This window comes from Sminthopsis crassicaudata, chromosome 3 (genome assembly GCF_048593235.1).
Source record: "Sminthopsis crassicaudata isolate SCR6 chromosome 3, ASM4859323v1, whole genome shotgun sequence".
Lineage (NCBI taxonomy): Eukaryota > Metazoa > Chordata > Mammalia > Dasyuromorphia > Dasyuridae > Sminthopsis > Sminthopsis crassicaudata.
The window spans coordinates 254,691,621-254,718,269 of NC_133619.1; the positions used below are offsets into that span (position 1 = coordinate 254,691,621).

The 26,649-nt window shown below is 32.6% G+C and overlaps 1 protein-coding gene and 1 pseudogene across 1 annotated transcript in view; both read left to right on the forward strand.

The window, feature by feature from the left end:
- TMPRSS2 (transmembrane serine protease 2) overlaps positions 1-26,649 on the forward strand; it is a 98,107-nt gene that overhangs the window by 33,296 nt on the left and 38,162 nt on the right. The window contains exons 5-7 of the mRNA XM_074300487.1: positions 3,686-3,772; positions 18,916-19,035; positions 21,044-21,173. Coding sequence (XP_074156588.1) covers positions 3,686-3,772; positions 18,916-19,035; positions 21,044-21,173 — 337 coding nt within the window. The remainder of the gene's footprint in view (positions 1-3,685; positions 3,773-18,915; positions 19,036-21,043; positions 21,174-26,649) is intronic.
- On the forward strand, positions 6,330-9,752 carry LOC141559633 (charged multivesicular body protein 1B2-like; annotated as a pseudogene).

Consider the following 26,649-nt stretch of genomic DNA (forward strand, 5'->3'; position numbering starts at 1 on the left):
GTTGATACTGAAATAGTTTCCTTGGAGTTAGCCTATCAAAATTTCTCTGTGGTAAGTCATGGGATGATTTTTAAGAAAATGTGATTTCTAGACTATTTTTTTTCATTCATTTCTTCTTATTTGTATTTTAATTTCATCCTCTTTTTCTTCCATCTTATTTTTTTTTTGTTCTCTACAAAATTCTCTCTGAACTTCAAGTTTCCTTGTTTCTGCCTTCTACCTTAATTCTTATTCATATATTCCTTCACATCTATTCTGCTACCTCCTACTCTAATAGTGCTCTTTGAATTTTCTCTGTTGGTCTGGTAGGGTAATTGATTCTGCCTCCTTGAAAAGAATCCAGACTTTGCTATGGTTATCTTTTTTACCAAGGAGTTGCCCAAGGTGATTAGTTAATTTGGCAAGAACATAGGAATAATAGGAACATTAATTTGTCAGTTAGCTTTTTCCATTCATTGAATTGCTATGTTATAGGAGGAAGGTACCTCCTCAATCATACCAATCACACACATCATTTTACAGATAAAGAGACAGAGATTCAAAAAACTGAATGAGTTTGTCTTATTTCACGTGGCTACAAAGTGGCTGAATCAGGATACATACTCAAGTTATTTGAGTTCAAATCCATCTCTCCACTAGATAGCAATGTCTATAACTACATAACCCTGAGCAATCTACAAAGAAATACAATACCAAGTATGCACTGTGTAGGGAAGAGCTTTTTAAAAAAATATATCCACTCATAATGACCCTATTATATAGGTTTAATAAATGGGTATACCAATCAAATATTTCCTGATAATAAATCATGATTTCATGATCCCCACATTCAATTACAGGAAGACACATGTGGTTGTCAACCTTATTTTAAGAAGCTGGAGTGTAGAGCACAAAATAATTAGTATACAAAAATCATTGGAAGAAAGGACCTTTGACCACCTAGTTCAATTGAAACCTGGAGAATAATGAAGCCTAAATTTATCATAAACCTGCCTCATCACTCCTAATTCTACTCTCTAGGGCCAAAGAGAACAAGTAGAATCCTTTTTCTATGTGATAGTCCTTTAAATACTAAAATGGACCCATAATATGTTCCTTAAATATTCTTGACTAAATATTTCTTTTAATCTCTTATTACAGTGTCAATTTGAGATCCTTCATCATCCTGGTTACTTTCCTCTGGATGCTCTCCAGTTTATCATTGCCTTTAAAATGTGGTGACCAAAATTGAATAAAATTTCCGCATAGAGACAACTATTACTTCTTTATTTCTGGAAACTCTGCCTTTCCTAAAATAGTCCAAGATTCCATTAACCTTTGAAGTTGCCATCTAAGAGTGCTGACACAAATTCAATAAAGAGATTGTCCACTTTAAAATCACTAGCATTTTTTATGATAAACCAATATCTAGACATACTTCCCTCATCTTGTATTTTCAATTGAATTTTGAAATTCACTTTATATTTATTTCTACTAAATTGTATCATATTTAATCCAGCTCAATATTCTAGTCTTTTACCATTTGGCTGTCCTATTATATTATTATTGCTAGTGGTTTTGTGTTATGTATAAATTTGATAAATACATCATAAATGCCTCTATTCAAATAATTCCCCCCCCCCCCCCAGGCTTCGGTTAAGTGACTTGCCCAGGGTCACACAGCTAGGAAGTGTTAAGTGTCTGAGACCAGATTTGAACTCTGGTCCTCCTGAATTCAGGGCTGGTGCTCTATCCACTGCACCACCTCGCTGCCCCCTCTATTCAAATCATTTATAAAAAATGTTAAGCAACACAGGGCATATATCCCAGGAAGCACCTCACAGGAGACAGGACATCTAACAACTGGTTCTAGAGATCCAACCAGTTTCAAATCCACTTAATTGTGAATGTGTTTTTTCTTTAAACTACATTTCCTTTATTTCTACAAATAAAGTATGAAAGACTTTTTTGAGTGCTGAAAATTATAGTAACACTTCTCTGTTGATTGTCAACATCACCATTTCCAGGTGAAAAGGACAGAAAGCATGATGTGGCATTATCTAGTTGTGTGTTCTTGAAAGCCCTCTTGCCAGAAATGTAACCTAGAGGATTAATTTTGTCTAACGTTAACTTTTATCAAGAGGGGGTGAGAGGTGATTTAGAAAAGGACTGATAGCCTCTTCTCTTATATTCCATTCCCAGCCTAAACACTTCCTCTTTTGTATTCTTTTGGATAATGAGAATAAAAAAGGTTTTTATTCCTCCAAGTAAATGAAGGTACAAAAAATATTGAGTTGATTTTTAGTTATATTTTTTACCTATTATATATATAGTATATATATATATATATATATACATATATATATATTATATTTTTTTTTTTTTAACCAACAATAGTTGATAAAGATAACATTTTAAACTTTACAAAGTGCTTTATGTTATCAGGTTTTAATATCATCAAATCCTATCAGGTAAATACTATATAGGCATTATTCCTATTTTACAGATTAGGAAAGCTGAGGTTTTGAGAAACTAAATGGATTACTTATGGCCACATAATTAGTGAATGTTAAAGGTGGAATTTGAGCTCTCTCTTGATTTTCAGGCTAGAATTTTTTCTTTCATACTACTGCTTGGGTAAATGTGACCTTGGATAAGTCATTTCACTCAAAAATTTTCATCTTAAATTTCCTCATTATAAAATCAGAAGCTTGGACATATTTGTGCAGTCCCTTCTAGCTTCAATATTGTACTACTTCTGGTTATCTCTTGGTTTGTATTTCTATGTTTCTTTTAGTTTGGGGTGAAAATAATGTCCTTTCTTTAGTTCCAGAGCTGCTTCTGAAATATAACTCTTTATCATTAAAATAGAGATAATATTTGTCCAATCTGATTTATAGAATTATTGTTAGTGCCTTGTATATTTAAGATACTCTTAAGAGTAAATCATGCTTATTATAATACAAGTAGGGTTTTTATTGATTTTCCAAGATGAAGAAACATGATAGCTCACATTTTTAAAAAAATTTTATTTATTTATTTATTTATTTTTCTGAGGCTGGGGTTAAGTGACTTGCCCAGGGTCATACAGCTAGGAAGTGTTAAATATCTGCGACCAGATTTGAATTCGGGTCCTCCTGAATTCAAGGCTGGTGCTCTATCCACTGCGCCACCTAGCTGCCTCTTTTTATTATTTTATAAAGCTCAATGAGATTAATGCTGTAATTATTATTATCCCTTTTCATATAAGGAAATGTTATTCAGAGATTTTAACCATAGTGATGAGATCATGGATCTGTTGAAGTGGTAAACTCTTTGTTTCTTGCTCTTTATACAAATAAAGCATGAACTAGAATTCTATTACTGATGATATGTATAGGCACATGTGAAAGTGAATCCATGTAAAAAACTTTTGAATTTTTTTTGAGGCAATTGGGATTAAGTGACTTATCCAGGGTCACACACCTAGAAAGTATTAAGTGTCTGAGACTGGATTTGAACTCAAATCCTTTGACTTCACTGTTGGTGCTCTATCCACTGTGCCATCTAGCTGTCCCCAACTTTTTTGAATTCTTAAGACAGATTTTAACAAAAATAAGAAATTAAGTTTTTATAGGTCAGTATGTTTTTAATAAGTTACAACATGTGGGGGAGCTGGGTATGTGGTAGTCTGATTTTGTTTTACACTTTCCCTACCTTATTCTAGAGGCCAAGAAAATCATATGTGTTGCCATTAGCATTGGAATAATACTTATTGGTGCTGTGATTGCAAGTATCTTTCTTTGGAAGTTTGGTAAGTGTATTTTCTCTAATTTTTACAATGAAAATTAGTATTTCTAAAGTATTATATTAGCATTTAATAGGAAATAGCTGAAAATAAATTGTAGTAAATAAAGGTATTTGAATATTATTATTTCTTTAGTAATAATATATAAATAAATAACTGCTGAGTTGCCTGAGACAGCTTGGTAAGACTAAATATTATAAAACAAATGCAGATTTACATTAGGAGAAGAAGTTCACATTTATAAGGTTCCTATACTGATATAATCATAAGTCTGGACTCTCCCAAAAGTTGTTGTAAAAGTTATCAATAGAAATATGGAATGTTGTAGAAATATAAAGATTGTGTGAAGTAGTATAGAATAAAGAAAATAACACCCCAAAAATTATTATAGCTATGCAACTTAGTACTGTAATAAATATCAAACAGCAACAAAATTCATGTCATACACAATAACAACATTGATACTAAATGTAAGAGAAAAAAATGAAAGGAAAATAATTTATATTTAATTTGGAATTACCTATTTTTAAAATAAAAATTAAGACATAGCAACGAGTAGAGATAGTTCTTTTTATGTGTACTTTCAGTAACTTGATAAAACTTTAACACTGTAAATAAAATAAGGATTTAAAAAACAATATTCAGAAGATAGTAATAAGACATTTTAAATATACTTGTATGACTATTAAGTAAATTAATTGCATATACTTTTTCTTTAATAATAGCACATTTTAAAAATATAAATTTAAATCAGTAAAAATCACTTTAATTTTACTCACCTCTTTTTCATGAATGTTTATGTATTGATTTTATTTAAATATTATAATTACTTTTCTGTGAACATGATTTAACCTAGGAGAATATAAGACTCTTTAGCATGAGAACTATCTCACTTAGGTGTTTGTCTCCCTAGCACTTAAAATAGTACTTGGCAGATGGTAGGCACTTAAATGTTTGTTGATTGGTTACACATTTTAGTTAATTTATTTGCAACTTTTGGGGGAGATTATTTGTATGAAAACAAAATTTATCAATTAAGGAAATAATTAGGTATATAAAATTATTTTTTCCTTCTCCCTTTAGTATTATTAGAAAAACAATTGGCTATAACAAATCCAGACTTTTTTCCCCATTACCATAAACTACAAAATCATCAATAAACAAGTATATTTCCATGTAAAAAGCCTAGAAAAATCAGATTCTTCGTGAAACTGCAAGTCTACTACAAATAGCTTATTCCTTTAAATTTATATCAAATTATATATAATGATATAAATATTGGCTAATGGACTCTCCTACTTCTTTACTCCCTCTTCAATTCTCTGCTTGTCTGCTATATATATATATATATATATATATATATATATATATATATATATATATATATATATTTTTTTTTTTTTTTTTTTTTTTTTTTTTTTGCTGAGGCAATTGGGGTTAAGTGACTTGCCCAGGGTCACACAGCTAGGAAGTATTAAGTGTCTGAGGTCACATTTGAACTCAGGTTCTCCTGACTTCAGGGCTGGTGCTCTATCCACTGCGCCACCTAGCTGCCCCCTTGCTTTATATATTTTTAAAAATTATGTATGGATGTGCTTTTCTTTTTTGTCTTTTCTTTAAAACTTTTAATGCTATCACTACTTTCCCACTTTCTCCCCAAACTGTTCACCCCTTTACAAAAGCCCTTACTTGCAGCAGGAATATGTTAAACATAACAAATTTATGTTGTAATGGTCATTTCTTGAAATTTGCATATGTATATATGCATGAATCTATGCATATATATCTACATTTATATATATATATATGTATGTATATATCAATCATTAGTTTTTTGGAGTTAGGGTTTGGTATTTATTGGATTGACCAGTGTTCTATTAAATCTTTAAAGTTGTTTAAATTTACAGTGTTGTTGCTGTTATATAAATAGTTCTAGTTAGACTCAAACTACTTGACATAATTTTATACAACTTTTCCCATATTTCTTTGATTCCATCCCTTTGGTCATTTCTTATTGTACAATAGTGTTCCATTTCAGCTGTTCCTCAGTTGTGGACACTCAATTTATTGTAGTCCTTTTTTTTTTTTTTTCCCAATAAAAAAGTACTGATATAAATATATTTGTACATATAAATTCTTTTCTCTCTCTCCCCACTCATGCTCTCCCTCCCCTGGAGTGTGTGTGTGTTTATGTTTATGTGGGTGCATGCTTGTGATGATGAGATAGGTGGCACAAAGGATGAATGATACAGTTTTTTCTTATAATTCAAAATTCCTTTCCAGGATAGTTGGGCCAATTCATAGTCTCATCAACAATGTATTTGCTAGTACACCTGTTTTCCAGCAGCCCTTGCAATATTTTGTCATTTTTTTTGTCATCTTTGCAAAGTGATTATATGATTATGTTGTTATTATGTTATCTCAGAATTGTTTTACTATATATTCTATATTTATATTTATATGCACACAGATTTATACTGTATTTTCTGCTGTGATTTAGAATTTTGTTTTTTTTTTTCACATGACAGTTGATATTTTGTACTTTTTTTTTTTGTACTTTTTCTGTTGAGAATTGCATTTTCATAGCTTCCAAACATTTATTTTTTGAGGAATAGTTCTTATTTTTTGAAGAACAATTAAAATTAAAAAAAATTTCAGTTTTCAACATTCATTCTTTGTGATCCAAATTTTTCTCCCTCCCTACCTTCATCATCCCCTAAACAGCTAGTAATCCAAAATAGGTTAAACATGTATTGCTTCTGAACATATTTATCATATTGCACAAGAAGAAACAGATCAAAGGGGGAAAACAATGAGAAAGAAAGAAACAAACAAACATCAACAACAACAAAAAAAAGAGCAAATACTATGATGTGATCTATGTTCATTCCCAAGCTACTGTTTTTGGATGCAAATGGCTCTCTTCATCACAAGTCTATTGGAATTGGTTTGAATCACATCATTGTTGAAAAAAGCCACATTCATTACAGTTGATCATCACATACTCTTGTTGTCACAGCTCTTGTTCTTATAAATTTCAATAATTCTCTTTTAAAAGTAGTATTTTATTTTTTGAAACATATACTAAGATAGTCTTTACAAAACCTTGTATTCCAATTTTCTCTCCCTTTCCCTCCCTGTCCCCCCTCCCCATGACAGCAAGCAATTTGATATAATTTAAATAGGTACAATTCACTATATTGTACAAGAAAAATCAGATCAAACAGCAACAACAACAACAAAAGGTCCATATTCACTATATTGCACAAGAAAAATCAGATCAAAAAGGAAAAAAAAAACATGAAAAAGGAAAAAAAAACTAAGTAAACAAATAACAAAAAAATTGAAAACATGCTTTGATCCACATTCGGTCTTTATAGTTCTCTCTCTGAAATGAATGTGGATAGCACTTTCCATCCCAGTCTATTAGAATTGCCCTAAATTACCTCATTATTGAAAAGAGCTAAGTCCATAGCAGTTAATCATCACATAATTTTGTTTTTACTGTGTACAATATTCTCTTGGTTCTGCTCATTTCACTTAGAATCAATTCATGTAAGTCTTTCCAGACTTTTCTGAAATCAGCTGTTATTTCTTATAGAGCAACATTTTATTACATTCATATATCATTATTTATTTAGCCATTCCCCAAAATCCTCTATTACCTATTATAGGAAAGCAAATGACAATTGACAGCTTACCATGAGAAAACAAAGAGCTGAATGAAGCCTATTATTATTGTTGTCCTTGACCTTGTAAATGTTATAGAACAAATAGGCCCAAGGGAAGTGATTTGAGGTTATTGATCTTACTAATGCTTCCCTTCCACCTCATTCTACTCCTGTAGCTGAGATTAGTCAGGAGCAGTTTGTTTCACTTGGGATGCAGTCTAATATATAGTCCTTTTCCAGGGCCATCTGAAGTTTCCTTTACATTGTCACATTCTGGTGGGCAAAGACCTGAAAGATTTCTTCCTTCCTAAAGGCATTGCTATACATCTTTACATCAATGACATATTGCTGATATGATATGATTTTCCATATGAAGGAAGAAATCAACCAAAAGAAAATCTAGGATCTAATCCAGTCCATTTTGGTTAAAAGGCCAGAAGGTTCTGGAAATAATCCAGAAAACAAAATGACTTGCTCAGGGTTACACAACTAGTAAGTGTGTGAAACCAAATTTGAACTTGAGTTCTCTTGATTACAGGTCTGTTGCTGTACACACTGTGCCACCTACTTGCTGACATCCTTCTTGACAATGTAGGAAGGAAGCCTTTTTGTTGACTGATTTAAGGTTTAGAGAACCCATATTCTCTACTCTAGTATCCTGATGGTCCCCATTTACTAAGTTACTTATAAATCTCTCTCTTTCAAGTGAGACCCAGAATTGGATACAGCTCTTATTTCCCTCCCATTGTCCCTCATGATCTTACAAGGCTCATGTTTATAGGGGTCAATGTTCAGAAGGATTATGCTCAATGAAACTTTTGTCAGGTACCAAGAAGTAGACAGAATAAACTGGCATCTGTTTCCTCAAACATTTACTTCTGAAAAACTGTTTATTTGCCTATTACTGGCCCTTAGTTGCTACTAAACAGATGACACAGGATCATGAGTCACTCTTTGATTAGAGATGATTTCTGTGAAGTAGGTTTAAAACCTGCATCTCTTAGGTATTAGTGTCCTTCATAAACAACTGACCACCTATGTAAGAGACTAAGGCCTTAATACAGGCCCTAGAAGTATACCTCATTCTGGCTCAATTTCCTAACACACTCAGTGGCTTGTGAGACATTTTTTCATTGTCAGTTGATGACTCAGTGTTTCAGGAGAACAGTATGCCCAAAGGACAAGGCAGCTTCTATCTGCTAATGGGGTATCCTGGAGAATGGGTGTACTGAAAAGTTCTAATAGATTGAGGTTCAGGATACATGATTGCCATCTGAAAGATCCTTGAGTGATGGGATATGGAAGATCTTTCCAGTTTCCTGAGCAATGATGAAGGGTCCAATTAAATGATTTCTTGCTTGGAGAAACCAGTACTAGATAATAAAAATTTCTCATTTTGGTAACAGAAGCAGCGGAAGAATCTTGTTGATGCCTTCCATTGCTTTTAGTTGTTACTGGGGCATGTCAATAGCTGTTAGAGGCATTTAACCATGTTAGAATCTTTACAAGAATGACAGAATTTTGGGAATGGGTCCATTGCTAATCTGGACTTTAGTTGATACTATGTTATGCTTAGCATAGAACCATATGATTCTGTAAGGCAGGTATTTAATGTAATGTGAAATCAAAAATCATCCAATCTTCAAAAAAAAGCCATTGAAGACTGTGCAATAGCAAAGCTGTAAATGGGGTTCCCCAAACAAACGGGAAGTTCTGTTGATTTTATGCAAATGAGACCATGGGAGCTCCAATAATTTTCTGCTTACAACTTGCATCATCCACCTTTCCCCCCAAGAAAAATGGCAGGACCATGTCAAACATGAAAAGCACCTATTTAATCTGGTTTGCTATAAATTAGCTTAATAGGAATGCCAAAAAATGTAATAAAGAAGAAAAAGCTGACAAGACCAAGATTTAAAAAGACCATTCAGAAGGACAATACAGAAGTTCTTTGAATACATGCTGAAAATGCAATCTGCCAGAAAAACCAAGTAATTAATTTATTGGAATGAGTGCTTGGCTAGCTAGATACTGTAGCAACTAGAATTCAGATAGTTGTGACAAGGGACAGGGTATCTAAATCAATGACAAGCATAGTTAAGTCTATAGATGCTATATTGAGAAACATGAACCTTGAGAAGATATCTGCCTTAATAGACTCTTTTGAACATCATTTTGAAATATTAAGTCATCAAACACACAAATGGAAGGCACTATGAGCAGCATTACAACACTAACTCCACAAAACTAAGTAGATACGCTTCTTCCCAGAAAAAGCAGATGAAGCAGAGCTTAATCTCAAGGTGATCCCATAGTGTCAGATTAGTTATGTTTCCTAAATTTTGGTTCAACAGAACAATATGGACCATCACAGAGACTTGCCCATCATCTATAATCAAATGTCACACAAAGAACTTGATGCTGATATTCATTATACTTCTGAAACCTCCTGTATTTGTATCTGTGTATGTGTATATATTTGTAGGATGTGTGCGCATGAGCGCGGGTGTGTGTGCATGCATATGTAGATGTATGTGAAATGTTCAAATGTTCTTGGTAGAATAAGACACTTTGGGATTGCAGTTTTTATAAATATAAGTTTTAAGTAGCTTGCATTCTTATTAGACATTTTAATTTTGAAAAATTGAAATGTGAAGTATATCTTTTACAGGTGTCCTTAGGTTGAAACTTGACTTTGATCCATTCTTTTTGAAACATTCCTTAAACAGTCAGTCAAAATTCTAGAATAACAATACTTCATTTCCTGTTTAGAATCATAAGTTATTAAGTTGAAATATTTAAAATTCCATATTTTTTTCTTTGCCATACTGAGATGATTTATGTATGGTTTTTTTTTGGTGTGTGTATGTAGGAATGGAAGAGAGTTCTCTCTCTCTCTCTCTCTCTCTCTCTCACACACACACACACACACACACACATTTGCTCTTGTAGCCCAATATACATCATTCCCATCATCCGAATTTTGGGATGAACAGTACTATTGGTCTGCTTGGTCATGTTTTAAGCTTAGATTACTATAAGCATTTTCACTTCATGTGTGTATATTCTCTAAAATCTTTCTGAAAGGATCATCTTTATCCATAATCACCTAAAAAAGTGACACGTTACTTCATTTGTAGGAAAGATTAAGATTCCTTCACATTTGCTATTTGCAAGATCTGGCATTTAAGTATGTCATTTTTGGACTTCCATACTTCTCTTAACAGTGAAATGATAAAATTAAGAAATTGTCCTGATGGATTTTTAATTGCCAACATTTTAATGTTAATTTACTTGTAACTCACATTCCTAGAGACTGTTATTGATTGATTAATTTCAGGGAAAACCCTGACCTGTTGTTTTATTTTAAGCAAGAATTTTAAGAACAAAGAAATTAGTAGAACTGTGTTTGAAAATATATGCTTTAATCCAGTATGTGTTAAAGCAACACCTCATTACTCATTGGGGATCTTAAATGGATTGGGAGAGTTTAAGTTTGGCCATACAAACCACACAAGTACTCTTCTAGTCAAGTAGAAGTTAAAATAGTTGGGGAATATTTTGGTTAAGAGTGGGAGGGATGTGAATGACTTAATTTTGTTACCCAAGAGCCCATTTAGCCTCTTGAAATGGCTGGTTTGACTTATTAAAATGTGCAGTTTTAACATGGTGTTTATGAAGTTTTAATTTAGTAATCATAAAATGGTGGCAAAAAAAGTGAGTTACTAATACATTTTTACTTTGCAAGAATATAAATGGAAGTTAAATGAGTATAGTGATTGGTGGAGTTGAGGCTGAGCTATAGCATTAAAAAGATTTCCAAATACAAGAATTCTATTGCTGTTTTTTCCTCAAATAGGAAAGTTTTCCGGAGGAATGATTCTTTGTGCTGTGAGACACTAGGTATTTGAAATGCAGTTGTAAGAGCCTTTTGCCTGACCTTTTTTAGACAATTGTTGTCCATTCATTCAAAATATTTTTTACTAGAAGTGAGTGTTTGAATGAAAAATATGAGTGAATAAATGCAATGAGAAATAATTGTGTTGTTTATTGAGCACTAGGCCTCATATATACAAATTTCTTGGTATGTGACTAAGGTGTTTCTATTACTATTTGAAGAGCTTGCATTCTGTTAAATGCATTTTTTACTCTGTGTGAAAGTGTTTAGTGTGTTTGTTTCTATTGAAATATTTTAGGCAGCCAAAAAGAGAATTATCATAGATCAAAATGCCTATAAGTGTAAATTCTTTTTATTTCCTGTTGATAAAGTATGTAACTTTTTCTTTTGACTTGGATAAAATGATTAATATTAAAAATCTGTTAATTTGTGGGAAAGTTAGAGGCAGAGTTCTAAACAAATAGCACTTTATTAAAGGGTACATGGTCCTCTCTAATGAAGTGGATCTCATCTCCTCATGATATGAGATGCTTCTGATACACAGGACCTTGTTTTTTATAGAGTTTAATATTCAAAAATACAAAACAGGTAGAATATAGTATCTCATTGCTCTTTGGTCTTGTAGGCTAAAGATGACAGGGGAGTCACAGGTTGGGTAAGGAATGGGATATCCTTGTTAACTAAGTGGTCACAAGATAGTCACCTACTCATGTTCAGCAAGACACAATGGTTCAGAGTTACAAAAATAATTTGGGGAATTCTCAAAGAATCAAAGCATCCCATTTTATGCTGGGTTTGTACATGGAATCTGAGCAAAACAGTATAGGGATCTTTATCAGTTTTCTTGTGGTTGCACAAGCTAGTTTTGTAACTGGTAAACAAGTAGTGACTATTAAAGTTTGAGGCCTAATATAAAGACCTATCTTATCTAATTAACAATATATATGTATATATAAACTGATCAATATTGATTGGAATAAAGTAGGAGTCCAAATGAATCATTTCTCACACTAATCTAGTTAGAACACCCACCTAACCAAAGTGACTTTCAGCCTTCTTAAATGGCAAAATGAAATGCAAATATTAGGGGAAAAGATTTGTTCCTGTTAATCAACAATTACATAATTATTTGTCTGATGCTTCAAATCAGGTGTCCAAATCAACAGCATCCTTGGAAGGGGGAAAATGTTCTAGTTCAGTGGTTTCTGGGATCTAGTCTCTAAGAAGTTTACTCGATAAAAATGGATTGACTTTTGGACATAGTTCTTTCTGATTATCTCCTCTAAAATTTATTCCATTTTCATAATCGTCTTGGTCTTACGGTTCTTACCCCCTTCAGAGGGCTCTGTATACTCTGGAGAACAAGTTATAGTCACTCTCTTTGACAGAATTCCTTTCCTTTGTGATTGTTTTTTAAAATGTCTTCCCAGAAAGGGGTTTGGGTTCCAAGTAGTATTGTTGGAAGGTGCTTTCTTGATAGCATGTGGTAAGATGAAACTGTCACCATGTAAGTATTGTGAATGTGCATTGCCTTGGGAATAAAAGAGATTCTCTACTTGACTTGGTGATAATTCTGTGTCTCTAGTTGTGGATAAAGGAGTGATTATTTTAGCCTGTAGAATAAAGAGCCAGTTCATCCGTAGAGGCCTTTAAGAGGGCTAAGATTTTGTATCATTATGTGATACGACTCCCATAGAAGGAAAGTTTTTATTTATTTTCTTCAAGTATTTTATTATTTTTACTAAAATAGCATTTTATTTTTTCCCCAATTACATGTCAAGAAAATTTTAAGCATTTTTATAAGATTTTAAGTTCCAAAATTTTCTTCTATCCTCCCTCCTCTCCAACTCCCCCCTTCTAAAAGTGGTAGGCAATGATAAGAGTTTATACATGTATATCTTGTAAACTTATTTCCTTATTAGTCACAGTTATGAAAGAAGAAAAAGATATAAAGAAAAAAAAACATGAAAAAGAATAAAGTAAGTGAAAAAAAGTATGCTTTGATCTGCAAAGTCCTGAATCAGTTCTTTATCTGAATATGGATAGCATTTTCCTTCCTGAGTCTTTTTTACTTGTTTTGTATCATTGTATTGCTGAGAAGAGCGGAATCATTCCAAATTGTCATCACACAGTGTTGCTGATACTGTATACAATATTCTCCTTGTTCTCCTCATTTCACTTTGCATCAATTCATACAAGTCTTTCCAGGTTTTATCTGCCTATTCATCATTTATTACACAAAAATATGCTATTCCATTCCATTTATATACTACAACTTGTTTAAACATTCTCTTATTGGTGGGTATCCCTCAGTTTCTAATATTTTCCCACCATGAAAAGGGCTATTATAAATACTTTGGCATATGTAGGTGCTTTTCCTTTTTTCTTCAATGATCTCTTTGGAATATTGATCTGGTAGTAATGCTGCTGCATCAAAGGTACGCACAGTTTGTTGCCCTTTGAATGTAGTTCCAAATTGTTCTCCAGAATGGTTGGATTAGTTCACAATTCCACCAACTGCATTTTAGTGTCCCAATTTTCCCACATCCTCTCTCATATTTATCATTTTTCTTTTTTTTTTTCATATTAGCCACTCTTATAGGTGTGATATGGATCTCAAAATTGTTTTAATTTGCATTTTTCAATCAAAAATGATTTAGAGCACTTCTTTCCTTGCATAGATAACTTTTATTTCTTCATCTGAAAAGTGTCGGTTCATAGCCTTTCACCATTTATCAATTGGAGAATAACTAGCATTCTTACAAATTTAACTCTTTTCTATATATTTGATTAATGAGGCCTTTATCAGAGACACTTGCTGTAAAGATTGTTTTTCAGCTTTTTACTTTCCTTCTAATCTTGATTGTATTAGTTTTATTTGTGCAAAAGTTTTTTTAGTTTTATGTAATAACGATCATTATATATATATATGTATATATACATATGCATTTTTAAGGGCTATCAAATTGTGTATACTTTTTGACTTAGCAGTCTACTGAGAGATCATAAGAGATCATAAAAAAAGGAAAAGGATCTATATGTGTAAAAATATTTGTAGCAGCCCTTTTTGTAGTGGCAAGAAATTGAAAACTAAGTGGATTCCCATCAGTTAGGGTATGGTTGAATAAGTTATAGTATACAAATGCAATGGAATATTATTGTTCTATAAGAAATAATCAGCAGGATGAATTCAGAAAGGCTTGGAGAGACTAACACGAACTTATGTTAAATGAGGTGAATAGAACGGAGAACATTGTATACAACAATAACAAGATTAAGTTATGATCAGCTGTGATGGACTTGGCTCTTTTCAACAATGAGGTGATTTAGGTGATTTCAAATAGACTTGTGATAGAGAAAACCATCTGTATCTAGAAAGAGGACTCTTAGAACTGAATGTGGATTATAACATGATATTTTCACTTTTTTTTTTGTTATTGCTTGCTTTTTCTCATTTTTTCCTTTTTTGATCTGATATTTCTTGTGTAGCATAATAAATATGGAAAATGTTTATCTTAATACTGCAGTTTTTGCTTTTTTAAATAGTAGCTTTTTATTTTCAGAATGTATGCAAAAGTAATGAACTGAATAAGCTACACCCAGCAAAAGAACTCTGGGAGATGACTATGAACCATTACATAGAATAATTCCCAATTCCTCTATTTTTGTCCGCCTGCATTTTGGATTTCCTTCAGAGGCTAATTGTGCACTATTTCAAAGTCCAATTCTTTTTGTACAATATATACATATATACATATATGTATTTAATTTATACTTTAACATATTTAACATGTATTGGTCAACCTGCCATCTGGGGAGGGGGGAAGGAGGGGGAAAATTAGAACAAAAGGTTTGGCAATTGTCAATGTAAAATTACCCATGCATATATCTGGTAAATAAAAATTATTTTAAAAATGTATGCAAAGATAGTTTTCAGCATTCACCCTTGCAAAACCTTGTGTTCCAAATTTTTATCCCTCCCTTCCTCCTATCCCCTCCCCTAGACAGCAAGTAAGGCAATATGTTAAACTTGTGCAATTATTATATTTATATTTCCACATTTATCATGTTGCACAAGAAAATCAGATCAAAAAGGAAAAAAAATAAGAAAGAAAAAAAAAGCAAACAAACAACAACAAAAAAGGTGAAAATACTATGTTGTGATCCATATTCAGTCCCCACAATCCTCTTTCTGGATGCAGATGGCTCTTTCCATCACAAGTCTATTGGAAGTAGCCTGAATCATTTCATTGTTGAAAAGAGCTATGATGCAAATGTTTAGAACTGCATATATTTCACCTATACTGGATTACTTGCTATGTAGGGGAGAGAGATGAGGGGAAGGAAGGGAGAAAAATTTGGAATATAAGATTTTGAAAGAGTGAATGTTGAAAATTATCTTTGCATGTCTTTTGAAAATAAAAATATTATTGAAAAAATGAATTTGGATGATATACCAATTGGTAATATATGTTTAATATAGCTATTGCTTCCTTTTTATTATACCTTTTAGCAACATGTAGTTTCCTTCCTTATCTCTTTTAATTAAGTCTATTTTAGCTTTTTCTTTGAGCTCAGGATTACTATCTCTGGTTTTTAAAACTTCAGCTGAAGCATAATAGATTCTCTTCCAGTCACTTGCCTTTACTCTGTATTTAGTTTCTCTGCTTCAAGTATGTTTCTTATAAAGAATATATTGTAACTTCTGATTTTTTTATCCATTCTGTTGTCCACTTCTGTTTTATGGGAGAGTTCATTCCATTCACATTTGCAATTATGATTAATAATTGTGTCCTTCCTTCCATTCTATGTTTTCTTTCTGTTTGTCTCTCTCTTTCACCTTTTCCCTCATTGAAGTGTTTTGTTTTTCTCTCTACTCCCTCCTTTGCTTTGACTTCTTTGTGTCAGTCCCCTCATCCTCCTTAGTTACTATCTTTTCCTATTTTTCTGTTGTGTAAGATAGATTTCTATATTCAACTCATTGGCTATATTATATCTCCTCTTTGAGTCAATTCTGATGAGAATAAGATTCAAGTGATGCCCATCACCCAACCTCCCATCTTTCCTTCCATTGTAATAGATTCTTTGTGTTTCTTCATATATATATCCCTTTTAAAAGTACAAGTAGAATAGAATACAATAGAAATGTTTAGCAGTTCTTTTTGTCATAAAATTCTATTCCCCTTCCATTATAGAATTATATTTAGGTGTTGTTGTTGTTGTTTTTTTTTTTTCAGATGAAATATTCTTTATTGAAAGTCTTTCTTTTGACTTTTGGAATTTCATTTTTTAAGCTGAGCTTTTATAGAGGCTCTCAATTCTTGTGTGATTGTGATTATGGTTCCTTAATACTTGATCTCTTTGTTTTCACTAGTTATTCTTTGACCTGTAAACTCTTGATTTTGATTATGATAATTTGAGGTTTCTTTCTGAACTTAACTTGGATTCCTTTTGTTTTCACTTTGTCCTCTTGTTCATTTGTGATTTTTTTTGGATGCCAGTATTCAGGCATTTTTTGATGTGATTTTCAATTACTTTAAATATTTTTATATTATCTGTTCTTTAAATATTTTCAAGTAACATTTTCAATAATATATTACATTTTTAAATTTAAATTAAAAAAATATTTGTCTCACTGGGTCATTTTCCATTTAGCCCATTCTGATTTTGGGGGTAATCACTATTTATATGAGGTTTCCCACCATCTCTTATAAGCTATCATTCCCTTTGTCATTTTCTCCTTTCTATCCCTTACATTTTGTTTTATTTCTTCCAGGTACTCTTACAATCCTTATGGCAAGGATATTTTGTAATGAGGCTTTACTTGGACTTGTGAGGTTATTCTTTGCTTCCAGGTTTATCCCTTGGTCAACACTCAGTCCAAGGTATTTCATCATATTACCTGACTTTTCTTTGGTTTGTTCACATCATCACCCTTGATGGTCTCTTATGTGAGGTGATATGGCCTTGCATTAGTTATGGCAATATCTGAGAATAGGAGGAAGTACATAAGAAATATAAGAAGGGTAATATTGATAGGATTTAGCAACAGATTGGGTTCAAGTTCTGGCCTCCTATGTATTGTCTATTAATTTTTAGTTGAATATTTTTGCGGTCACTAGGTAAAGAATATTACCATTCTCAAAATTTGATAATTAGGCATGAATTTTGAAATAGTTGGGTCTTTGCTAAGATTTTCCTTCATTTCTGGGACTTTGAAATGATCTCATAAAATCTGATTTAAAATTGATGTAAAACACCATTGTAGTTTATCCTGCATCTGAAGTAAGAATTCATTCTATAGCCTAACTGATTAGGCCTCAGTCTGTTTGAAATAAATGATGTGTTTTGTATTTCTGCTTTTCCTCATTTAGTCACTATGCCTAAAACATCAATTTTTGTAAAGGTGCTGTGAAAAGTTAAGAAATATTTAAATTCATTTCTATTTTCATTCATTAAGAAACAAAATATTTTTTCTAATTGTTTTCAAGTTCTAGTCAAGTTCTTAACTTGTTTATTGCTTAATTTTTGATTAGAATTTGTCAAATTCTGAAAGGAGTACATAGTAATTTCCCCAAACATTACAATTTTACTGTCTAATTATTTTGTTATAAACTTATAATTAGACACATTTGGAAATCCATCCTTCCTAATAAAAGCCCATTGCCTTACATCCTTAGAGTATTATATTTTATTTTGTTAATAGGTTATTGTTATTATTATTATTTTTTTTTTGTAAGTCTTTAGTCTTTACTTTTAGAATATTGTATTCTAATTTGTCTTGTCCTTTCTAGTTGCCATTGTTAATTCGTATGGATTCTTTATTGGGGGTCCTTGGTATTTGTACTCCTTTTTGGCTTCTTTATTGCATTGAGATCTGTCTTTTACCTACTTTTATGTTTATGTATAGGAAATTGTAGTCATTAATTTTTATTATTGGATCATTTTTTGTAAATTTCTGTGCATTTCTACTATTGTTCTTGTTACATTTTATCTATCTTGTGAAACGTTGCTTTATAAATTATTTGTGACTTTGCTGACTTCTTCTTCCTTTTCCATTTGATTAGCTTTGTGAATCTTTAAACCAATACTTCCTTCTCCCCCAGCTTTTAAAATACACATGATACTTATATAAGCTAGTGTGAGTAAAATTTAATAGTAAATGTGAACACTTAGCCAATAATAAAAAAAATTCTTTTTCTTTTTGTGTGTGAGACAATTGGAGTTAAGTGATTTGCCAGGGTCACACAGCTAAGTATCTGAGGTAAGATTTGAAATCAGGTTTTCCTGACTTAAGGGCCAGTGTTCTGTCCACTATGCCAATTAGCTGCTCCACCAAAAAATATTCTTTCAGATTATTGAGGGTGATCCTTTTTTTGGTGACTTGAAAGTGATTAACATGTTTTCCCTCTTTTGACAGTCTTATTATCTCTTAATAGAGGCTGTATTTATTCTAAATTTGCTAAAATTACATATAGCATTGAGATAAAGGAGCTAAAAACATAGTAAAATTTGTAAGTTATTACTCTTTTCCTTCTTAGTGAAATGTGTACATTTCATTTGCTTTTTTTCCCCTTAAGTGAAAAATACTTGCCCAAATTCTGGAATAGAATGTGGAACTTCAGGAACTTGTATCAATCCAGCTAATTGGTGTGATGGAATATCACACTGTCCAAGTGGGGAAGATGAGAACCACTGTGGTAAGTATATTTAGAAATTAGTATTATGAAAATATTGCCTTGTGTAGTTCTTTCTTATCCTTAGGAATTTTCCTGTTCAATAGGGAATTTTGGAGGGAGTGCTTGAGTCATGAAACAATCGAGGTTAAGTGAGTTGCTCAGGTCACACAGCTAGCAAGTGTCAAATCTCTGAGGTTGGACTTGAACTCAGATCCTCCTGATTTTAGGGCTAGTACTCTATCCATTGCATCATCTGGCTGTTCCATGATTTTTATTAATTTATTTTATGATTTTTTTTTAAATGACAAATTCGTAGAGATGGTCTACTAACATGTGGTAGACCCATGATTTGTATTGGTAGAGAGAAGTCCCACAGTACTTTAAGGACCTGAGATTTTATTAGTTGTAAGGAGGGAAAAGTTAGGAGAGTATTCTAATCATAAGTAGTTTAAAAAAAACAACAACAACTTTGAACTTTAGTCAAAGTCAACTGCAGTCAATATAACATGGACAATTGAAAGCAAATTATAGAGCTGAAAGAATTTTCTTCAAAACTAAGTTTCCTTAAGTTTATTTTCAACATTTGTTTTTCAAGATAATACCAAATATATATTATAGAAAAATAATCAGAATAAGAGCAATGGATATTGCTTATCAATAATTATTGTTGATTAAGAATATAATAAAATATTATATAATAAGAATGTTTATAACCATTATTTAGTGCTTTTAAAATATTTTCTGCAAGTTGGTGAATTCAGTAAAGTTATCTTTATTAGAGTTGAATAACATTTAATACCATAATAACCTTTAAATTATTTTTATTTAACTTATTAAATTTTAAAATTAAAAATTTATATAATTTTTTATGAAACAATTTAAAAAATTGTTTCAGTAACTCTACAGTTAAGAGTGAGATTTGTGTTTTGTACTCTTTTACATTGCTGTATGTTACAGAGATCTTATTTGTCAATCATATTCCTTAATGGAGATGTAAGATTTTGTCCTTTCTTGGTTCTTTTTTTTGTGGGGAGGGTCTTTTTATCTCATCACCTCTTTTCTTTAGCATTTCATCTTGTGGAGGGTTAGCCAGTTTGGTTGAATATTAGAATAAATTCTAGGAATTGGTGTAGATATCCTCTGGCAATCTTTGTAAGTATTTTAAATATTCTAGAATCTATTTCCCTTATCATTTGCTTATATTAAATTTTTGTTTAGGTACTCATACAGATGCATACAAGTCTTCTCTGAGTTTTTGGTCCCCTACTCTAGGAATGCGATGCTCCTTTGCCCAGACTAGTGAATGGATTTTGTCTTTGCTTCTTAGATGAAAATGAACATTCTGGTAACAAGATCTTGTTCAGACCCTGATTTCCCTCCCTCACTTTTCTTGAGATCTTAATACTCTGACTCCTAGATTTTCTTATTATTTATTGACATCTGTCTATTTTCCTTGACTTAGTTTAATTACCCGAAGCAAATACCTTAGCAAGATTATAATGACTAGCTATGCTTGTGAGAATTAAATGACTTCCAGCTCTGCCTTCAGTGAGGAGTTCCACATTCCAGACAGTGAATGATATCCTGAGGGAAAGTAATAAAACCTATCTCTCAGAGTTGTTGTGAGGATCAAATGAAATATTTGTAAAGCACTTATCATAGTGCCTGGCACAAATCTTAATAATGTTTGTTTCTTCTGATTTTATATATGAGGAAACTAAGAATGTTAGAAGTTAAATGAAATAATCACAGTGATATGGAAGACCTGAGTCTGCCCAAAGTCTAATAGTAACTCTAACTACAATGACAGACAATGTTCTGACATATACAAGACAATTCTGCTCTCTAGTTCTTAGTTTCTTATGTAAAATGATAGATTTGGCCATATTGGTGTCTAAGAGATTTTCTAATTTTAGGATTCTACAGATCTGTATAAAATAAGGATTTAAAGTTATTTATACATATCTAAGTGAGAGAATTTGAGCCCTAGATTTTATAAAACTCATTGAATCTGTATTTTTTAATGCAGTTCGCCTCTATGGACCAAAATCTATCCTTCAGGTTTACTCATCTCAAAACAAATCCTGGTATCCTGTGTGCCAAGATGACTGGAATGATTTCTATGGAAAAATAGCATGTAAAGACATGGGATATAACATGTGAGTATGACAAGTCTAACAGGGAGGGGGAAAGATTGCATATAATATGTCTTTGATGTCCTACTTGGTCAAGAATGAAGAGATATTTTGACAAGTTTGGGTATGAATGGGCTGTGAATAATTGCTAACCTAAAATGATGTCCCTAAAGGTTTCTAAAAAGATTGATGTCAGGGAAGACAATCAGACTGCATTATGCCTCCCTTTTAAACACTGGAAGTCAGCTACCATGTGGAAGAGGGATTAAATTTGTTCTGCTTGGTCTAAAATAGTAGTGTAGGAAATGATCTCTAAAAGTTGCAGTGAAGATGTACAGAAAAAAAAAATTCTAATTGTTGGAGTTATCCAAAAATGGAATGTCTTTCCTTTGGAGGTAGTAGATAAAAGTTAAAGAATATTTTAGTAACAGTCATTCTGCTCCCCTTCATCTCATTTTTTTCTTCATTTATTTTGAAAGACAAAATAGTGGGGTTATTTAAGTATGGTGGAAATAGCTCTCTTTATAACAAATCAACATTCAGCAACCACTCAGAGTATCTCAGATTTATTTTTTATTTTTTAAATTTAATTATTCAAAATGAACAGTTCATCAACTATGTGTGGTAACACATACAATATTTAATACTGTCATATCATCACTGAAAGGAAGAGTAGAAAATTTTCTCATTTTTGCTTAGGGGATGAGCCATTATACACATTATGGATATAAAACACAATTATAAAAATGGGCATGAAGAGGGAATGTTCCAGGCATGTGGGACAGCTATGAAAATGCTCAATTAGGAGAGGAAATGTAATGTGTGAAGGATACCAAAGAGACTAATATCACTCAATGGATCAGAGTGTATATAGAGGGAATAAGATGCTTCTTCAGTGAAATTAGGGTCCTTGGTCCACCTTGGATGCCAATTATAGGGTATGGGCTATTTCCCTGGAGGACCTCAGGTCAGCCAGTGTCAGGATGAATTAAAGTCCTTGGTCTTTAGGGGTCAAAGTTAAAGAGGCAGGCAAGCAGAATCCTGGATTTGGGAGTCCAGAGTCACCAACTTCTCTCCTCCTTGTCCTGCCTCCCAGTGCCCCTCTGGCCCCTCTCCCTCTGCCCTTCAATCCTTGCCTATCATTATCTTAACACTAAACATTCAGCAAGCACCAATGGTAAGATGAGCCATTTATCCAAACATATATTAATAGAGTCATTGTCTCATCAAATATATCATCAAATATATTCATATATATATCAAATATGTCATCAAATATATAATTAGCCTTAAGTGCTTGGTTGTCTGATTCTAGCATACCTTTTTGGGAGTTTCAGCCCTCTACAATAGGGAAATTAGGAAGAAAGGAGGATTTCGTGGCAAAGATAATGAATCCACTTTTGCACATGTTGAATATTAAATAATGTTTACGTGAGATTCAATTTGGGAGGCAGCAAAGATGCATATTAGACATCAGGAAAGAGGTCAGACTATTAGTTCTGATTGTCATCTGCATTTGGATAAATAAGGGAGAGGATGAGATCACTAAGTGAACATATTATAGAGGGAAAAGAGAAAAAGTCTCCAGAACAGAGCCTTTAGGGACACTCATAGTTAGTAGATATAATCTATATGAAGATCCAGCAAAGACAAAAAGAATAGACAGGTAGGCAGAAAACTAAGAAAGAGTAATATCATGACAATATGAGCAAGAAGTTGATAATTGACAGTATAAATGGTTGTGGTGAAGTCAAGGAGGATAAGGATTCAGAAAAAGTTATTAGATTTGGCATTGGATATCATTGCAGACTTTGGAGAAAGCAGTTTCCATGGTTTGATAAGGTCAGAAAGAGAAATAAATGTAAGAGGTTAAGAAAATGAGAGAATAGTGGAAGCACTAATTGTAGAAAACATTCTCTAGGATGTTAGACACACAAAAAAGGAGTTATATGGAATGATAGCTTGTAGGATGGAAAGAGATCAAATGAGAGTTTTTGAGAATGAACTAGACAAAAGTATGTTTGTATTCAGTAGGAACATGGCCAGTAGAGAGGAAGAGACTGAAGATAAGTAAAAGAATGGTAATGATAAAGAGGTCTCCTGGTGAAAATGGAATGGAATGGGGTCATTTGTGCAGATAGGAGAATTTGCCTTAGTAAGAAGGATCATCTCAAAAAAAAAAAAAAAAAAAAAAAAAAAAAAAAAAAAAAAAGAAGGATCATCTCTTTATATGAGCCAAGAGCATAGAAAGAAATAGTGGCAGAAGGCATTTTAATGATGTTAGATGAGAAATGGGGAAAAAAGAAAATTGAGTGAATGGCCTCAGTTGTTGTTGATTTTTTTTTAATGCTGGAAAGATTTTATTTTACATTTTTTCTGGGCTAGTAAGTTATGTTTTTGAAACTGCAAAGGCTATCTTTTATTTTCTATCCTGAAGTGCAAGTCCTTTCCCTGATTCTCTTGATTCTGTAATAATTGGGTATTATAGAAATTACTGAGTATGAGTCTTCATCCCTCATTATATCTCAAAAGTATCTCCTATTCTAATTCTCCACCTTTGATTATATAGGTCAGTCCCTACCCTCAAGGAGCTTACATTCTTTTGAGGGCAATATAATATTTAAAGGAACCAGAAAAGGAGACAAATTCCAGAGGGTTCCTTTTCAAATTTAAAACCCTCACTCATGATTACATTTTTGGTTTCCTCCTATTTCTTATGTTTCAGTTTTCTAATTTGTTTCATTTCTCCAGTTTAATTTTCATAACTCTGTGGAAATTCAAATTTGACTAATACTTTTTATATCCCACTTCATAAAAGTTTATTAACCTTTGCATAGATCTTCTTACATAGGTTATTATATAACCTTTTGCTACTATAATTATTCCTGCAACTACTGATTAGAAGGTCAGAATAAGGATAACTTTTTTTGTATTTTCTAAACCATGATTCTAATCAGTCAGTGGATAACTAATCTCTGAATTCTCTGCTAATTCTTCTGATAGGACTGTCCTAGAGATGAAGGTATAATAACTACCTCCAATAGTAATACATGTTCCTCCTTTTTCTGCTAACAACTTGTCCAAAGCCATTCTATTTTCCTTTGCCATTCTGCTAGTTGGCCTCAGTTTTTTTTTTTTTTTTAAATGCAATATGAGGCAAGGTTCTAAGCTAAGAGGTTACTAAATGCAGACATGGGAAGTTTGTGGAAGGATGAAAGGTTTTGCAAGACCTGCTGTGGTGAATGAATAATAAATCAATTAGGGATGTATAAAAAAATTGCTCTGCAGTAGTGAGGGCCTAGTTGAGATTTTGGGTCATAGATTTATAGTGAACCTTTGTGGGGATTATAATTGCTCATCCTAGAAGAAAAAAATCACTGAGGCAGAGCTCTACAATTCCTCTCTAGTGAAATGGGCCTCAAATCTTCCTCATGATTTGAGATGCTCCCTTAGAAAATGTATGTAAGGATTGGGTGAAACATGGAGCTTTTCCACTAATTAAGTGGAAATTAAGTGGCTACCTGCTCATGCTGGACAAAAGAAAGTGGTCTGGAGGTGTAAAAATAAGTTTAGGGACTTTCCATGTCATTGAGTCACTTCTGCCATTCTAGGCTTTGTCATCATAATAAGGAAAAAACAAAGGTAGAAGGCTTCCTTAAGATTAAGTAACTGAATTTAAAATCTGTAGTTTAAAGCTCTGGGGCTTAATATGTAAAAGTTATAATCACTACTACTATGGAATTAAATCAAACCGATTAATACCAATTGGAACAAAGTACAAATGAATTATTTCTCATCCTGGTCAGCACAATGATCATAGCATGTGATTTTCTCTTTGTTCAGTAACACAAAATAAAGAGTGAAGTTATTGGGTAGAGAGAGAAAGCCAAAGCTAGGACTAGGGCTAGGTAGGGCAGGATTTTTGATAATGGCAAGGTACTTGAAAAAAGGACAGTAATAGAGTTCAGTGGGTTCACGAAAGGTTCAAGATAGAAAGGAGAGCAATAGTATAGGAATGACGATCTAGAAAAGAACAGAAGATTTAGAGGAAGATTTAGAAGTGGTGGTAAAAACAAAGAACATGGTTTGGAGTTATAAGACTAAGGGAAAGGTGGAATGAACACATATTATGATCAAATAAAAAAAGTTTTGAAATTCCCAAATGTGAATGAGGAACATTTCTGGGTGATGACAAGATCAAAGTTATGATCTTGTCATCTTTGTGTATGACATAGGTAAATTGAGGACAGGGTCATAGAAGATGAGTTAATTGAAGAATAGGGAGGGTTAGATTGATTGTTTGAAGGAGTGACAATGTTAAAAGTTAAAGTCCCCTAATATGATAATTGGAGTTGGGGAGAAAATAAGGACTATAAACTAGACACTGATTTCATTGAAAAAGGAAGGAGAGTGTTCTGTAGTAGCTACCAAAATCTTGATTGAGTAATTATGAATTAAATGAACCTCAAAGAAGTAAAGTTTGATTGAGGATGATGGTAGAGGAAGTCTGGAAGTAGCAGTGGTGAGCAAGAAGTACTCCAATTCCCTCACCGTGGCTGGTCAATCTGGTGTTTCAGTGAACATAAAAACAGTAAAGGAAAGGGTAGGGAGGGAAGTTTCATCATCAAAGTCTCAATGAATGCAAAAAGATGGGGAGCAAGTAAGAGAAAAGGTATGAGATTTTTTTTGAGCTTTCTTGTTTTCAAAACATATTCACTGACAGTTTTTCAACATTGACCCTTGCCTAGCCTTGTATTCCAGATTTTCCCCTCCTTCCTCCCACCCCTTCCCCTAGATGGCAAGCAATCCAATATATGTTATGCATGTTAAAATATGTTAAATCCAATATGTGTAAATATATTTATGAAATTCTCTTGTTGCACAAGAAAAATCAGATCAAAAAAAGAAAAAAATGAGTAAGAAAACAAAATGCAAGCAAACAACATCAAAAAGAATGAGAATGTTATGTTATGATCTGCACTCAGTTCCTATAGTCTTCTCTCTTTATCACAAGTTCTTTGGAACTTGTTAAGGACCAAGTTGAAGGGGTGGGTCAGTTCTCTAAAAGCCCCCAGAGCTGTGAATCCTAACATACTCGAAGGAATTGCATTGGGAATGAAATACATTGGAGGCAAGAGAGAAGATGAGAGGTCAGCGAATGCAACTGCCTCTCAGTTTCCTTGTATGAACATCATGCTCTCACATGAAGGGATCTATTCTGCTGGTCAGAATGATCCCCAGAGCCACAAGCAGGTGGCTCCCATAACAGGGAACTGGCATCAATCAGCTTATTGTTAGAAAGAGTTACATTTATTAGAATTGATTGTCTTATAATATTGATATTGCTGTGTACAATAGATGTCCTGATTTGCTCATTACCATCAGTTCATGTAAGTCTCTCCAGGCCTCTCTAAAATCCTCCTCCTGATGATTTCTTATAGAACAATAATATTCTATAACATTCATATAACATAACATATTCAGCCATTCTCCAATTGAT